The 16,626-nt window shown below is 46.8% G+C and overlaps 6 protein-coding genes across 6 annotated transcripts; 4 read left to right on the plus strand and 2 right to left on the minus strand.

Moving 5' to 3' along the window:
- The first annotated feature begins 70 nt into the window (after positions 1–70).
- PolG2 (DNA polymerase subunit gamma-2, mitochondrial) lies at positions 71–1,726 on the plus strand. The gene is made up of 2 exons (XM_086832097.1): positions 71–1,264; positions 1,324–1,726. Exons 1-2 carry the CDS (start codon positions 568–570, stop codon positions 1,716–1,718), a joined length of 1,092 nt encoding a protein of 363 aa, XP_086688223.1. The 5' UTR covers positions 71–567; the 3' UTR covers positions 1,719–1,726.
- Positions 77–1,726, plus strand: GatC (glutamyl-tRNA(Gln) amidotransferase subunit C, mitochondrial). The gene is made up of 2 exons (XM_020954594.2): positions 77–1,264; positions 1,324–1,726. The coding sequence occupies exon 1, from the start codon at positions 122–124 to the stop codon at positions 569–571; it is 450 nt and encodes a 149-aa protein (XP_020810253.2). The 5' UTR covers positions 77–121; the 3' UTR covers positions 572–1,264; positions 1,324–1,726.
- Positions 1,684–5,459, minus strand: Orc5 (origin recognition complex subunit 5). Its single transcript, XM_020954593.2, has 3 exons — positions 5,333–5,459; positions 2,076–3,223; positions 1,684–2,014 (listed from the first exon to the last, which is right to left on the minus strand). The coding sequence occupies exons 2-3, from the start codon at positions 3,162–3,164 to the stop codon at positions 1,730–1,732; spliced, it is 1,374 nt and encodes a 457-aa protein (XP_020810252.2). The 5' UTR covers positions 3,165–3,223; positions 5,333–5,459; the 3' UTR covers positions 1,684–1,729.
- On the plus strand, positions 3,316–5,176 carry Arpc1 (Actin-related protein 2/3 complex, subunit 1A). The gene is made up of 3 exons (XM_020954468.2): positions 3,316–3,409; positions 3,478–3,768; positions 3,834–5,176. The coding sequence occupies exons 2-3, from the start codon at positions 3,696–3,698 to the stop codon at positions 4,892–4,894; spliced, it is 1,134 nt and encodes a 377-aa protein (XP_020810127.1). The 5' UTR covers positions 3,316–3,409; positions 3,478–3,695; the 3' UTR covers positions 4,895–5,176.
- A 970-nt stretch (positions 5,460–6,429) lies between the features above and the next one.
- PolG1 (DNA polymerase gamma, catalytic subunit tam) lies at positions 6,430–10,228 on the plus strand. Its single transcript, XM_020954466.2, has 2 exons — positions 6,430–9,369; positions 9,432–10,228. Exons 1-2 carry the CDS (start codon positions 6,560–6,562, stop codon positions 10,081–10,083), a joined length of 3,462 nt encoding a protein of 1,153 aa, XP_020810125.2. The 5' UTR covers positions 6,430–6,559; the 3' UTR covers positions 10,084–10,228.
- A 1,255-nt stretch (positions 10,229–11,483) lies between these two features.
- b (glutamate decarboxylase-like protein black) lies at positions 11,484–14,914 on the minus strand. The gene is made up of 3 exons (XM_020954467.2): positions 13,692–14,914; positions 12,347–12,714; positions 11,484–12,286 (listed from the first exon to the last, which is right to left on the minus strand). The coding sequence occupies exons 1-3, from the start codon at positions 14,439–14,441 to the stop codon at positions 11,689–11,691; spliced, it is 1,716 nt and encodes a 571-aa protein (XP_020810126.2). The 5' UTR covers positions 14,442–14,914; the 3' UTR covers positions 11,484–11,688.
- Positions 14,915–16,626: the final 1,712 nt, after the last annotated feature.

Here is a 16,626-nt window from a genome sequence, read left to right on the forward strand (position 1 = left end):
GCCGGAGCGTCAGTGTGACCGCAGGTCGGACGTTAAAAAAAGTTAAATATACATTTTAAGAACGCGTTACATTGTTGGTCATTTTCATGCCGCAATCTTGGCAACACTATCCTCGGCAAAAATGTGGCGGCTGTTGAATAAAAGATTTTATTGCAAAATTGCAACAAAAGCGAATGAAAAAGCACCCAAATTGGACTTTAAGCAGCTAATGCATCCCACCAAGGTGCCGCAGACACCAGTTGACACCGCCTTTCCGGACACCAGCAGCGCCAGCCCCATCGAGATCGACACGAAAACCATTCAGTTACTGGAGCGCCTGTCTCTGGTGGATCTGGACAGTGAGCGGGCGCTGGCCACGCTCAAGAGCAGCATACAGTTCGCCGACAAGATAGCCCACATCAACACGGACAACGTGCGTCCACTCTACACGGTGCTGGAGCATCAGCAACTCCAGTTACGCAACGACCAGGTGACGGAGGGCGACTGTCGCCGCCAGGTGCTACGCAACGCAAAGGTGACCGACGAGGACTACTACGTCTCCCCGCCGGGCAACATACCGCTTGAACAATGAGCCGGGTCCAGCGGTGCTTTGAGTCTCTGGCTTCTGCTGGCTTCCTCCGTCACCACCTTTCCGGTAACCAACTGGAACTACTCTCTCACGGTCGCGCCTACGCCGAACAGCTGCAGAAGCAGTGGCTGAGCCTGCGTCCCTTGGCTGCCCACTTAAGTGGTATTCCCGACATAGGTTCCACGTCACCACTTGAGCAGCGCTTCTCCTTTGCCCGCACCACAAAATTTAGTTCCCTTATTCAGCGTCTCCAAAAAGATCATCCTCGTAAGGCCAAATGCCCAACGGTCATCAAGCATCAAAGCAATTCCAGTTCCTTCTGCCTTCGCGGGAATCCGCTCTTTAGTGTTAAGTCGCCCGCCACCATTCTAACAACCGACTTTCTGGTGGAGCCGGACCGCGCTCTGGAGCACTTCTACAACATTCAACGCGAGAGCAAGATCTGGTGGATGCGTCTCTCCTCGAATCCCAGTCGCATCCGCATCGTTCCCTGCGATTTGCCAGAGGAATTCGATCCGAAGAGCTATCAAGCCATCGATCTCAGATCTCAGGCCGGCGAAGTGACCGTAGAGGAACTGAGCATGGTGAGACTTGGCGGCGATGATGGACCCTTCCGCTTACCGGATGGACGGACAGGGGAATCTGTGCAACCCACTGTTATAAGATCTGTCATTGAGCTGGAGACGGCCACTTGCGGTAAGAGGATCCAGTATATGTTGAGTTCTCATGCTATTTATTTTGATTATTCCTTGAAGCACTTCTTCTGGACGGATGTGATCACGGACGAGACGCTCAATCCCTACTGCTCAATTTTGCTCTGGCACCGTATCAATGTGGGATCGCTTGCTTGCTGGAGGAGTCGGAGCTCTCGGGTGACTTGGACGACCTCTGCCTTCATCTTAAGCACGTCCTCAACCACGCTGGTCTGCGACTGTGCCAAGGCAAGGGATTTTTCGCAGCCAAAGATAATGGGCATCTGGCGGATCACTTTGCAGAATCAGATATGCTCGGAGTGCCCTATACCTTGGTTGTAAACGATCAGACACTAAAAAACGGACTGATGAAACTGCGTAGCAGGGACACCAGACTGTCGGAGACCATACACATAAGCGATGTACCAGACTATTTGTTAAATATATTTAAAAAATGAGAAACAAACAGCTACATGAAATCGCACAGATATTGGCGCACATTAAAACCAACCACTTTACCAATCTGAAGTACAAACTCCAGACCCACGGTGCACTGCAAGCGAGCGGAGCCATCCATGATATTCTGCTCACCGGACACAAAGCTGAGCAGCTTGAGGTGGACCAGCGTTGAGATCTGGGAGAGAAGATTGCAGGTCAGGCCGACTTTCTCCTCCAAAATGGCGTAGAAAATGGCAAGCAGGCGGTCAATGCTAAAGGATTTGGGTCCCAAGGTGGTGGACATTTTCTCTGTTGTCTGTAAAATAATCGTTAAGAGTTTTGATGCAATTGTTTGCTTGGTTTTCACATTAAGGTACCTTGGCTCTGGCGTTGACCGTCTGCATCCGCTTACGTTGCTTGCCGTGGTGCTTGACAAAGAGCCGCTTGTCCTGGTTGGCGGCGTTGTGACTGGCCAGAAAGGCAGCGATCAGCAGGAATTTAGCGTAGTAGGGTAGCTCCAGCGACTGCGCCAGCTTTCGCACACTCTGATCCTCTATGGGAGCAGAGCTCTCGGCACACTCCTCCAGTGGTTTCTCTATACGCATATAGATTTGGGTGAGGGCCGCTCTCAAGGGACCTGCTATGTGTCGCCACAAACGAGAGATGTCACTGGCCTCCACTGCACCGTCCAGAACGGGTTCAAGGTAAACGGCAAAGCACTTTCTGGCCGTAAGCTGCAGCTCCGGGAGATCTCGACAGGCCTTATAAAAGACGCTGAGAAAGAGATTCAAGTAATTGTTGTAGAAATCCTCGGTCATGGCTGCCTCGCAAATCTCCAGGCGCCGCTGGTCCTTGGACAACTGCTCCAGTAAGTGTTCGCGGACCTTCACAAAGTCCGAGCCTAGAATGCGCTGCGTCTCCGCCTTGTTGTATTGGGGCAAGTGCAGGCTGATGACTTCGCTCAGACCCGTCTTGTTATAGAACTTCTCAAATGGTAGCTGGGATAGGAGGATCACGCATAGATTGAGGCCGGTGAGCTGCTGTAACCGCAGGAGTACGGGCAGCACATTGGCATCCATATCGCGCAGCCGTTCTGCATTATCCACGGCGATGAGGAAGCCCGGAGCCTCTTGTTGTCGCAGCTGCTCCACAAACTCCACCATGTTGTCAGCCTTTATCGAGCCTTCTTTATGTGGCGACGTAAGTGAGTCCAGCACGATCTCCAGCATGATCTTGGTGGTGTAGCACTCAATGGCATTCAGATGGGCAGTCCGGACACCCTGTCGTTTGTCGCATTCCTTGAGAAGCGTCCGGGTTAGAGCCGTTTTCCCTGTGCCACTGTGTCCAAACAAGTATATGGCCGAGGGATAAGCCTCTCTTGCATCGCCTATGAGCTCACCCAAGGTGGAAATAGCCGCCTCCCGGCAGGGAAACATTGGTTCCAAGGTGGCACAAAGTGCTTCCATTTCCAATCAATTGCAAATTACCAATGTATTGAGAAAAACAAGGGGTTTGTTTCAAGCAACTGCAATTACAACGATGCTTTAAATCTGTGGGACCATAGCAAGGGCGCCAAAATATACGAGTATCAAAGCAAAGTGGTTTGAGTCCGAACTAAAATAGTATACTTTACACGGTTCAGTATATTTTGTCACTGCAGAGTTTGGGTGTATTTTATGGGTCAAACTGCGGGCACACTTGAGCTCTTCGGGTGATTAATTTTCTGCATTTTACTTTTCCAAACGGCTTTTTCACGCACTTGTCTCTTTTGGAGAGCAGGAAAACCAGCCACTATCCTTCAACGCTAGCTTAATCGTGTAGACGGCCCAGAGTCCGCGATTAAAACTAGAGCGAAGCGAAGCGCGCAGCCAGCGGAAACAACGCCCACTCGAACGCCAAACTCCGAACTCCCGGTGAGCCGCTAGCTGAGGAAAAACCTACGTGTGTGGTTGGAGTTGGATCAAGACTGCATTCCGAGTGCATTTAGACCCCCCAACATGGCCGAGACATTCACTTTTGGCACCTCGCTGGCCTCAATCACCTGCCATGCGTGGAACAAGGACCGGACGCGTAAGTGTCATTACTACCATTACTCACCCGCTGCCGATGCCGTGACTCACCGAGATTACCCGCAGAGATCGCCTTATCGCCCAACAACCACGAAATCCACATCTACAAGCGGGAGGGCAGCGACTGGAAGCTAGCGGACGTGCTCAACCAGCACGATCTCCGAGTGATGGGCATCGACTGGGCCAAGAACACCAACCGCATCGTGAGCTGCGCCGCTGACCGAAACGCGTACGTGTGGACGCAGGGCGAGGACGGCAAGTGGAAGCCGACGCTGGTGCTGCTACGAATTAACCGGGCAGCCACATGCGTCAAGTGGTCGCCGGCGGAGAACAAGTTTGCTGTGGGTTCTGGAGCTCGCCTTATCTCGGTGTGCTACTTCGAGTCGGAGAACGACTGGTGGGTGTCGAAGCACATTAAGAAGCCCATCCGCTCGACGGTGACCTCGCTGGACTGGCACCCGAACAACGTGCTCCTGCTGGCCGGCTCTACGGACTACAAGGTTCGCGTCTTCTCGGCGTTCATTAAGGACATTGAAGAGCCGCCGTCGCCGACCCCTTGGGGCAACCGCAAGCCTCTTGGCCAGCTGATGGCAGAGTTCCGAAACTCGCTGACTTCAGGCGGCGGCTGGATCAATAGCGTGAGCTTCTCCAGCGACGGCAACAAGGTTTGTTGGGTGGGGCACGACAGTTGCGTCAGCATTGCGGACGCTACCAATGGGAACACGGTGATCCGCTGCCGCACGGGCTACCTGCCATTCCTCTCCTGCGAGTGGGTCTCACCCACCTCCGTCGTGGTGGCCGGCTACAGTTGTGTACCTCTGCTATACAGCTTGACCGCGGATGGGAAGCTGGTGCTCAGCGGCAAGCTGGACAAGTCGCAGAAGCGCGAGTCCAGCGGCATCACTGCCATGCGCATCTTCCAGTCGATGGACCGCAACATGCGTACGGAGAACACGGACACGGTGGTGGATTCAATCCACCAGAACGCCATTACCAGCGTCCGCCTGTACGCCGGCGACAAGGACTGTGCCAGCAAGGTGTCCACCTCTGGCGTCGACGGCCAGCTGGTCATCTGGAACGTCGAGCAGGGCGGCATAAACGGCGGCATGCGCAACCTACAGATCTAGTTCAGATCAAGACGGTCCAAATTTACATGTTATTGTCGTCTGTTAGCGAGTATGTTGGCGTTGGCCTGGCCAGGTGCGCAGTATTTTGCCAAAATGTTTTCCAAAAGCGCTTCTCCCATTGTTTTGTACCGTGCGAAAGCCTTTTATATAAATTAACTGAAGAGACTCGTTCTTTTCATACTACTTCTTCCACTTACAAGGGTTCTGAAAAGTCTGTGTGTGTGTTTTAAAGTGTTTCAACTCTCTATAGCAAACTGAATAAAATGTTTTTTATTCGCTAAATCAGTTTATTTTAAATATGAGTATTTTAGCTACAAATCCAAGGATATTAGCTACAAATCCAAGGATATTGGGAATGCTTTTAAATAAATACATATATGTATATTAAAAGCTTGTTAACTTAAGATTGGAAACACAAAGATAGTTGAAGGTACTTACATATATAACAAGCAAATTGGTGCAGATTAAAAAACACGTCATTTTATTTTTGTTCTTGAAAACCAAGTTCTTGAAATAATTATTTGCTTACAATGTTTATATGAAAATATTAGAAGGAACTGGAAACATATCTGTCATTTAATTTAAATTACATATTTGTTAACAAAAATAATTTTTTCCTACTTCTTTAAAAATTGGTTAAAATAGCTTTAGAATCGATATATTCCCTTGTAGGTTATAAAGTATTATCCAAATTCAAGATTACAATTTTTGACCAAATTTCCTATTTTACCAAAACAAAACATTTTGGATTTTAATTAAAAATAATTAGTTGATGTTTCATGAAAATTAAAAATTTCTGTTGATGTTAATATAAGGACTTTGTAGATTTCATAAAAGAGAATCGTTTCCAAAGGATGTTCGAAGTGCTTTAGGGACCCAAAATTTGTGGTTGATGTAGTGTGGCAGGATCCATTTAAAAGTAAAAAATAGTGCGCTTTTGAAGAGCAAGATAATTTTGAATATTATACCTACTTCTTACTTATTTTAAGGGCAATAAATTAAATATTAAAAATTAGAAGGGTTATCCCAATATGACCTTAAAGTTGATTTGAAACCTCCGTCCATAAAGTATTGTTTCAAAACAAGAAGCTTTTAATTATGATATAGAGAAAATATGTCTTATTAAATTTAGTTTCCGGTAAGCTTTCTTCTAGTTATATTATATTTTCACGCTCTAATTTTTAAACTTTGCCATGAATTCTGTAGTTTAAAATATAAAACAAATGCAACTCCTTCATGAATAATAAATTATATGAAAATATGTGTGGCAAATAACTATTCATTCGTTTTTAATATTGTCAGATAAATCGTTATATTTTAGGCTTCCTTTTGTTGAAGCTTGTGCATATTTAAAGCTGAGCAATAATAACTTATTTAATATGTTTCATCTTGTCGTGATCATATTTTGATTGCATTAAGAATTAAGTTAAATTTTTCTGTTTCGATTTTACTCTTTGTCACTGGTATAAGAAACATTTTATTTATGCATAAAGTTCCAAAAAACCCTGAGCCTTAAATGCAAACTCACTTTAAAAAGAACATTTTCGAATTTTAAACTTAGCAGTGTGACCGCATTTGGTAAAATTACCGAAAAACAAGGGAATAACAATAACGCAGCCGGTGTATTCAGTCCGCATTGAAAAATGATTGATTGGTAAGATCGGAATGCAGCGTCTCCTGTTCAGAAACTATGCCAGCAAGGCTAGCCGGGAGCGCTACGCCAGCAGCAGTCTCAAGATCTACCGCAAGGCGAAACCACTGCCAAAGACGACGCCCAACAAGCCTAAACAGTCGGAAAACAATGGGGTGGACTGCCAAGCGGAGTACGCGGAGAATCTCGTCAAGGTGCAAATGATCTCGCGGAATCTGCACGCGCAGCTTTTCCCTCAGGCGCAGCGCATCGTTTCCGAGCAGCAGCTTGCCTCCGCCAAGACTTACCAGGATGAGTTGCGCCGGCATGGTGTCGATATTGAAAGCAGTACTCCTCAGCCGGACGTCCAGCTGAAGCTGCCGCAGCTGCGAGGCGCGAATATCGAGGAGCACTTCCACAACATTGCCAGGGAGCAGGTGCAGCCTTACGAGGAGCTGCTGCTGCCGCTGGTGCAGTGCACAGAGCTTCCAAAAAGACCCAAGAAATGGGCTTTCTATGCTGGCTGGACGGCGTATGATCCAGCAGATGGCACTGCCACACCTGTGGATCATCCGGCGGAAAAAGGACTTGTTTTCGATGTAGAGGTGTGCGTCAACGAGGGACAGGCTCCCGTTCTGGCCACTGCTGTTAGCACCGAAAGATGGTACTCGTGGGTGAGCCCGAAGCTTACGAAACACCGTTTGAGAGTCCCCAGCGTAGAGCCCTTGGATGGAGAGACCGATGCAGAGAGACCTCATAACACTCCCGAAGAACTGATACCGCTGGGAGCCAGTGGACCCGGTCTTGTGGTGGGACACAATGTCTCCTACGACAGGGCCAGGCTCAAAGAGCAGTATCTAATCGAGGACACAGGTACGCGCTTTGTGGACACAATGTCGCTGCACATGTGCGTAAGTGGCGTAACCAGCTACCAACGAGCCATGCTCAAGTCTAAGAAGGAGCCCGCACCAGAGGACTTGGGCTGGCTTGAGCAGAGTTCCCTCAATAGTTTGGTCGAAGTGCACCGTCTCTACTGCGGCGGTGAGCCGCTGTCCAAAGAGCCCAGGAACATCTTCGTGGAGGGAACTCTGGAGCAAGTGCGCCAGAGCTTTCAGACGCTGGTCAACTATTGCGCCGGCGATGTGGAAGCCACCCATCGCATCCTTCGAGTCCTGTACCCCATGTACGCTGAGCGCTTTCCGCATCCGGCCTCTCTAGCAGGTATGTTGGAAATGGGCTCTGCTTATTTGCCAGTGAACTCCAACTGGGAGCGATATATTCGCGAGGCGCAGCTCACATACGAGGATCTTAGCATCGAGGCCAAGTACCATTTGGGGCGCAGGGCTGAGGAAGCCTGCTCCCTCCTCCACGACGATAAGTATCGTCAAAATCTGTGGCTGTGGGACGAGGACTGGAGCGTTCAAGAGTTGAAAATGAAGCAGCCGCCTAAGCGGAAGCCATTGCCAAGAGAAGAAGTCGAATCCAATGTGGAAACTACTGCAGAGCAGCGACGTCTGCAGGCCAAGTTCCAGCATCTGTATGATCAACATTCGCTACTGCCTGCTCGGAGACCTCTGCTTCCAGGATATCCACTGTGGTACCGAAAGCTTTGCCGGAAGCCACCGCCGAGCAGGTACAAAAGAGAGGCGACACAAGTCCTGGAAGACACTGAGGAGGAGGACCTTTGGTCTCCGGGAGCCACCGAAATAAGCACTGGCATGCAAATCGCGCCAAAGCTGCTGTCACTCTGCTGGGAGGGCTATCCACTGCATTACGAGAGAGAACAAGGTTGGGGCTTTCTCGTCCCTTTTCGCAACGACACTGATGGAGTTGATCGGCTGCCATTGGAGCAGTTACTGGAACGTTGCCCCGTTCCGGAGTTTGCCAGGCAAAGCGCAACGCAGTCGGAGAGTGATCTTGCCATGGATTCGCTTTCCGATCAACTGGAGCAGCACTTGGGCAAAAGGGAGCACTATAAGAAGCTATCGCAGAAACAACAGAGGCTGGAGACTCAGTATCAAGGTTCTGGTGTGTGGTGCAATAAGATACTGGAGGACTGCTGCTTCTTTCTGAAGCTACCACACAAGAATGGACCATCCTTCCGGGTGGGTAATCCCTTGTCCAGGGACTTCCTCAACAAGTTCTCCCAGAACGTGCTGAGCAGCGGTGATCCGTCTTGTCAAGAGGCCACGAGGGTCGTAGAAATTGCTCGCATGATGTCCTACTGGAGGAACAACCGGGATCGCATCATGGGCCAAATGGTAGTCTGGCTGGATCAGCAGCAACTGCCTGCTGAGATCAGGGGAGAAAAGACCCAGCTCAGGGCCTACGGAGCTATTTGTCCCCAGGTGGTTGCCTGTGGCACCTTAACCCGTCGTGCAATGGAGCCCACCTGGATGACAGCATCGAATTCTCGACCGGACCGCCTGGGATCAGAGCTGCGTTCAATGGTGCAGGCCCCCCCAGGATTCAAGTTGGTCGGAGCTGATGTGGACTCCCAGGAACTCTGGATCGCCTCCGTTCTGGGCGATGCTTATGCTTGTGGGGAGCACGGTGCCACACCGCTCGGCTGGATGACGCTTAGTGGTAGCAAGGCAAACGGCAGTGACATGCACTCAATCACGGCCAAGGCGGTTGGCATTTCAAGGGACCACGCCAAAGTGATCAACTACGCTCGCATTTATGGAGCTGGCCAGCAATTCGCCGAGACTCTCCTTCGCCAGTTCAACCCCACATTTAGTGCTTCAGAGGCCAAGGCCAAGGCCATGAAGATGTTCGCTATAACCAAAGGAAAACGGGTGTATCGCTTGCGAGAGGAATTCCACGATGAAATGGAAGACAGGGCGTGAGTATTTTTCTTCCACTTTTCGCTGCAAAAGCAGCTTAATTTTACACTTTTTCTTACAGTTACTCCAGTTACGAGGCTTCTCGGCTGGCTATCCAGCGAAATCGCAGCTTGGGCGAGGTCTTTCATCGTCCCAACTGGCAAGGCGGTACCGAAAGCGCCATGTTTAATCGCCTGGAGGATATCGCCACAAAGTCACAGCCGCAGACACCATTCCTGGGCGGGCGTCTTAGTAGGGCCTTGGAGGCAGACGGCGGTGCAGAGCAGGAGCAACGGTTTCTGCCGACCCGCATCAACTGGGTCGTGCAGAGCGGAGCCGTAGATTTCCTACATCTCATGCTGGTCAGTATGCGGTGGCTGATGGGACCACATGTGCGTTTCTGTCTGAGTTTCCACGACGAGTTGCGCTATTTGGTTAAGGAGGATCTGGCTCCCAAGGCGGCGCTGGCTATGCACGTGACGAACCTCATGACCCGCTCCTTTTGCGTATCCCGCATTGGTCTAAGGGACCTGCCCATGTCGGTGGCCTTCTTTTCGTCTGTGGAAGTAGATACGGTGTTGCGTAAGGAGTGCAACATGGACTGCCGCACGCCATCAAATCCGCACGGTCTGCGCATCGGCTATGGGATTGAGCCTGGTCAGAGTCTAAGTGTGGCTGAGGCTGTAGAAAAAGCCGGCGGAAATGATATTAGCAAATGGAACTGGATCAAATAATGTCGCTACCTCAACTTCAATATGCATTTTCGTAGGGTTCGGAGAGATCTTAAAGACTATTGGATGAAGTTTAAGTTCCTGTTATTCTTAAAATAATTTTTAAGAAAAAAAACATTTTGTTAAAATAAATGACGTAGTTGTACAACTGTTAAGGTATTTTTATGACCCCTATGCTTTGATGTCTACCGTAGTCCGTATTTTTTCTCCAGAACTAGTGTTATTGATGCTTCCTAATCCTTCTGGTGATCAAATCAAATTATATTTACTGGCGAAATGATAGGTTGCCAAATTATTTGAAGGAAAGGTCTGGACAATACTGTTCCAGGGAAATCAAAGAAGTTCTAGGAAAACTGAAATATGTTCTAAACAATTAAAATCTTAAACTAGAGTAAAAAGAGAGCGGAGGTCGATCAATTTGAATTTTCTTTCAATATCTCTAAAATCTTCTCTGGTTCAAAAGACTTTTTTAGAAGTACTTAAAAGTATATCGATAAAATGTTAATTTTTATACCCTTGCAGGGTATTATAATTTCAGTCAGAAGTTTGCAACTCAGTGAAGGAGGCACCTCCGACTATATAAAGTATATATATTCTTGATCAGGATCAACAGCCGAGTCGATCTAGCCATGTCCGTCTGTCCGTCTGTCCTTCTGTCCGTCTGTCCGTCTGTCCGTTTCTACGCAAACTAGTCTCTCAGTTTTGAAGCTATCTAAATGAAACTTTGTAGTTAGCCTTCTATATACTCTCACTCGTATATATGTCGGAACGGGCCGGATCGGACGACTATATCATATAGCTGCCATAGGAATGATCGGAAAATTTTTACAAAAATTTTTTTATCTTTTTCAGTTTTCAATAGAATTGGATCAAATTTGAGATATAGCCATTTTACTATACTTTACAATTTTACATAACTACTATATCATATAGCTCCCATAGGAACGATCGAGAAATTAATACAATTAAATTTATAACCTTTTCAGTTTTCAACTGATTTTCATCAAATTTTAGGTATAGGCATTTAATTTAAGTCTTAAATTTTGTGGTAAATTTCATGGAAATCGGACGACTATATCATATAGGTGTCATACAAACGATCGTTTGATGTGGAGGAAAAATGCAAATCTGTGAATGTAAAACTGCAAATATAATATGTATAGGTGAATGAAATGAAAGCAGGTATTACTTCATTGTTTTTTAACACAAAGATATATAATTTGTATTGTATGGTTTTTTATTCATAGAAGTTCTATCTGCAAGGGTATATAAACTTCGGAGTGCCGAAGTTAGCTTCCTTTCTTGTTTTTATTCAAACCTATATTATAGCGAACACTATTAGAAAAGCTTCGCTCTCACAAATGAAGTAAAACTCTTGTTAGTTCCCAATAAAAAGAATACGATTGAATCTAAATCAAAAGACCTATAAATATGTATTTTTGTTCTTTGTTTGGAGGTAATACTTGACATCCAATATTATATGTACAAGCGGGTGTGTAATTAACGATACCCTTCAATATTATATGTATGTACGGCATAAGCCTAAAAAGAATGTTTTCAACACTTAACCATATTTCAAGTTTCCGCATTCGCTTTTCCACACGAATACTACAAGTTCTGGCCGAGCGACTCGATCTCGTTGAGGAAGTAGACCATATCGGATTCCTCCAGACACGAATTCTGCAACACAAGTCGGAAGAAGTTGGGAAGCTGCCGCAGAGGCTGGTAAGTGATCATCATGGAGCCCTTCTTGATCATGGCCTCCTTAACCTTGGGTGCCACCTTATGCAACCTGTCGTAGAAATCCCGGTTGCGCTCCATCTGTCGCAGGCTAGGTGGCACGTACCAAAAGCTGATGTTGGTGCACTCCGGATTCTCGAGGACCAGCTCGAACCCTGGACGCTCCCTCACCTTGGCGGTGAAGAACTCGGCCATCCGGAAGACCTTCTCGACGTGCGCCTCCAGGCCCTGGCTGCCCTTCGCCTTCCACATGAACCAGAACTTGAAGACATCCGCCCGGCGACCGCACTGGATGTGCTTATCGCCCGTGTCATAGGAGGTATCGTAGAACTTGTCCTTCTGGAAGAGGTAAGTGGCATTGGTCGAGTGGCACTGGCCCAACACCTGCTGGTGGCGCGTAAGAAAGGTGGAGCATTGCTGGGATGCCGCCAACAGCTTGTGGGGGTTCCATGTAACCGAATCAGCTCTGAAAATTAAGATATTTAAATTTCTTCCCACTTGAGGAACTCTTAGAGAGCCAACTAACCGTTCGATGCCATTCAGGAGATGGCGATACTTCTTGGACATGAGAGCACCGCCGCCCCAGGCCGCGTCCACATGCATCCACATGTTGTACTTCTTACACAGCTCTGAGATACCAACAAGATCATCGAAGGCGCCTAGCACAGTAGTTCCGGATGTAGCCGACACCATCAATGGCTGCCAGTTGTTGTCCAAGCAGAGCTTCACCTGATCCTCCAGGTCACTCAGACGCATCTTGCCCACTTCGTTGGTGGCTATCTTGCGCACATGCTCGCTGCCGAAGCCCATGAACATGGCCAGCTTCTCCACCGAGTAATGGGCATCTTCCGAAGTAAATATAATCAAAGGTTTGGCGTTGAAGAGTCCGTTTTTCTAAACAGATAAAAGAGATAAAAAGGGTTTGGTTAAAATTTTTCATAATTATACACTTCACATAATTTAGGTATTTTAGTTGGGAAACGTATTCAACCATTTTTTTTAAGGAAACATCTTTGGATTTTACCTGCTTACAGTCTATTTCGCATCGAAGTCATCAAAATATATATTGTCAATTCCCATATAAATTAAAGCTTAAGTTGTAATGTAACACTTTTTGAGACTTAATTTGGGAGTACAAAACTTTAAAACAGTATCTGTATCTGGGAGCTGATCTGAAGCGGCGAAAACTAGGTTTTCGGATGTATTCGCCTACAGGCTAATAATCTTAAAGTTGTAATAACATAGGTAGTGGGTATAAAAATACCCTATTAATTAAAAATCCTTTCTCTTTAATTATATTTGTAAGCGCAAAATTCATATAAGAGAATTAAAATACATTTTTTATGCACTGTCCAAAGACGGAATAACCTATTCATGAATTCTTAAGCACCACCTTTTTGACAAATATCAATACATACAATACATTTTTAAATATAACAAAATTTTTGATTTAAAATCAATTTAAATATTCAACAAAGTAAACCAGTAAAATTTGTTTGAAATAAGTAAATAAGATCTTCAAGAATTTTAAAATAAAGCCTTTTTAAATTTAAATTGATTGATTGATTCTTTCAATCAAAAGCTTCACCGCTATGAAATAATTAATTTAAGAAAATCTAAATAATATCAAAACATATACAGGATCGAAAAAAACTAACATTATAAGCACTTAAATAGGCCTTTAAATTGGCAGAACTTTCAGTTTCACTTGCTTATATCACATCTGTGTATATTTGTATGGGTATGACTAATAATTCGGCCTGCAGTGTGGCGTTAGACGTCGTTTCGCCTTGAACGGATCGCGGACTTCCGCGTGGAAGTGTGGCCCGAAACCACTTGTGTGTGGGGAGAGGGATCGAGCGGGTACTCACCTTGGACTCGGGAGCATATTTGTACCGAGCACAGCTGATTGCATAACCGTTGGCTATTGAACCGCCAGGACAGAAGATACCGTCGCCCTGGCCTCCGTTGGGGAAGCCCACGATGCGTCGCATCTCGGCCAGCACCTGCTCCTCCATCAGTGTAAACAGTGGAGCCACCTCGTAGGTGTACACGCTGGGATTGAGGGCATCGGTCAGCCACTGACCCACCAGGGCGTAGGGATCCACTCCGGAGTACAACTGGTTGATAAAGTACGGATGTCCAGTCTTCACCGAGAACCTGACCGTCTCCCGGAGCAGCTCACGCAGCTTGTCCTGCGACTCCCCCTTCTCCCGCAGCTGGAAGTCGAAGAGCTGGCGCAGCTCCGCGGGCTCGTGCCACTCGACAACCTTGGAGGAGCGATTGGTGCCCTGAAAGACGGCCAGCTTGATGATCTCGTCCACGCAGGCTCGGATAAAGCCCTCAAACTGGGCGGCGGGATGGCTAGCCACAAAGCCGGAGAGGCCGTCCTGTGACTGCATGTCCGTAGTGTTATTATTGTTATTATTATTGTTACTGCTGCATCCGTTGGTGGTCAGCATTTTGCGGGCGGTCTCGAAGTCGACTGAGGTGGTATCAGGCGATGACGACGTGGTCGCCACCGCCGCGGTGGCTGATGCCAAATCATCGGCACTCGTACTGTAAGGCTTAAATATAGATTCCTTGAAGTGGTGTGCAGGGAAGTTCTCGCTGGCCAGCATTTTGTTGGCTCTTTTGGCTGCTGTTCACGACTATGTATACTGTATGGGACACTTGGCTAACGCTTCTATGGCGAATGCGACGGTTTGTTCCTGGTGCTGTTGCTCTTACTGTTGCTGCTGCTGCTGGTGCTGCAGGTCGCACTTGAAAATGATTCGGAATGGTCTGCGGACGAACTGAATGAGCTGACGCTGTTGTTGCTGCTTTTATAAAACGCGGGCCGAGTTCCACAATTCAGAATCCGAACGGGAAAGCGAAGCCACTTACATAAAGACAATGCTGCTCGAGCTGCCGATCGGCGTCGATCGTCGACTCGTCGATTCTGGTTCTGGTGCTGGGTGCTGGGTGCTGCTGGCGCTGCTGCCCGGACTGGGCGGCCTGGGGGAAAGTGTCGGAGTCGGAGGAAAGAGCACCACACACCTGTGGCTGGGGTTCCTCACCCGTTTAAAGCCTGTCACCAAAGGGATTTCCCACTGGCCACCGGCCGCCGTCCATTCATCGCAGAATTCTCCAATCGCTGGGGTCTCGAGGCGAGAGATTGCGGGTAATTGGCTAATTGATATGCTCATGTAATACAATTATGTAGGAAAACGTCCACTATAATTGCCGCGAGATGATTATGCGCGGGGTTTCTCTCTCATTACCGGCAATCAAGTGAATTAAATGCAAATTCATTGAATAATTCTTTGGCCAATTGTTGTGTAAATTGCACAACTGAAACGTGATATCGAGAGATACGAGGGCTGTACACGAGAATTCGTTGGTGTAGGTCGTTTAGATCTGTCGTTAGGTAATTGCCACCACATGAATGTTGGTCAAGTTTAAAGAAAAGCGAAAGCCATCTACCTACCAGTATATCTACATATGAATGCTTATTGAGGCGATGCCTCCCCCTGCAAGTGACTGCTGATGATCCCATATCTGATCTGTGCAGTGGCCTTGACTATAGGCTATGGAGTGAAGGGGGCGAGATTCTTAACCAGTGCATGTTCATCGGAAATTTCCCAAGTGCCTGCAATGATATATGTATTAACGCTGTTCATAGGATAAAATTTGGCATCAAAATAATTGCTCGGTCGATTGCCCATTTCCCAGACATTCTGAGGTTCCTTTAACGAAATAATGACGTTTCCGATGTTCCCTGGTTTATTCACCTTGGCAACAACACCGATGCAAAATGAAAATAAATCTGCGGTGCTTTACCGAATCCCAAATCAAAATTTGGATCGTTAAGTGACACATCATTGGGATCGTGTGCGGGTAACTAACTGGGGGAATTTATTGGATGCAACCCATAACTCCGGCTATAACTTTTGATAAGGGGCTGGACACACACACGTATTCGCACGAAAATACGAAAATACATTCAAAAACAAAAACCTGTTTCACCGAGAGCAGCCCAAATTAACAGGAAGTATTTGTTCAGAGATCAGCTTTATGACGTCTCTGACGTTAGAAAAGCGAAAGGAACTCTCAACGCACAACTCACAGAGCTGCTTCATAAAGATACTAATGTAAGTATGTGCTAACGTGTTCACATCAAATTTAATTGCATATTTAGTGCACAACAATTAGTCGCTCTAGTTGGTCCCCCACAGGTTTTCTTTCCTATCGGAGCTAATTAGCAATATATGTTAATAGTTGCTAACAATTATGTTGGACACCCAGAGTCTGCCAGGTGCGAGGCAGAGCTACGTTAATTTTGTTCGATTGTAACCGCCACATATGTAATCTAAAGTGCTGGTGCTTTTCAAGGTCGTTAAGCTTTAAGATAAAACCGTGAAACTTGAGTGGTTATCAAACACTCAATTTCAAATTATTAAACATTTAATAAAAGAAAGAGATTCTTGTAGAGCCGAGGTCAAGGCTGTTGGATTTATGCCAAAGACATGCAGTAGGCTACGGGATTTACATATGTGATTTGAATATAGCCAACAGGCATCATCAGTATCCAATTTGTATCATCAGAATTGTCATACAAGTATTAAAATCAATTCTTTGATGGTAATTTAGCTTACATTGCTAACAAAATTGTTGTGTTTCCCATTTTAAATTACTCATTTTGGATTGTTTCCTGATTGATTTAATATAATGCACCAGTGACCAATTTGCTCGCTTCACAGAACTTGGACAGGAAAGAATGTAGGTTTTAGAACTGGAGCTGTTAAATCTATTAGTTGACACAGG

This window comes from Drosophila serrata, unplaced genomic scaffold (assembly GCF_035046125.1).
Source record: "Drosophila serrata isolate PLE 108 unplaced genomic scaffold, ASM3504612v1 contig_245, whole genome shotgun sequence".
Classification (NCBI taxonomy): domain Eukaryota; kingdom Metazoa; phylum Arthropoda; class Insecta; order Diptera; family Drosophilidae; genus Drosophila; species Drosophila serrata.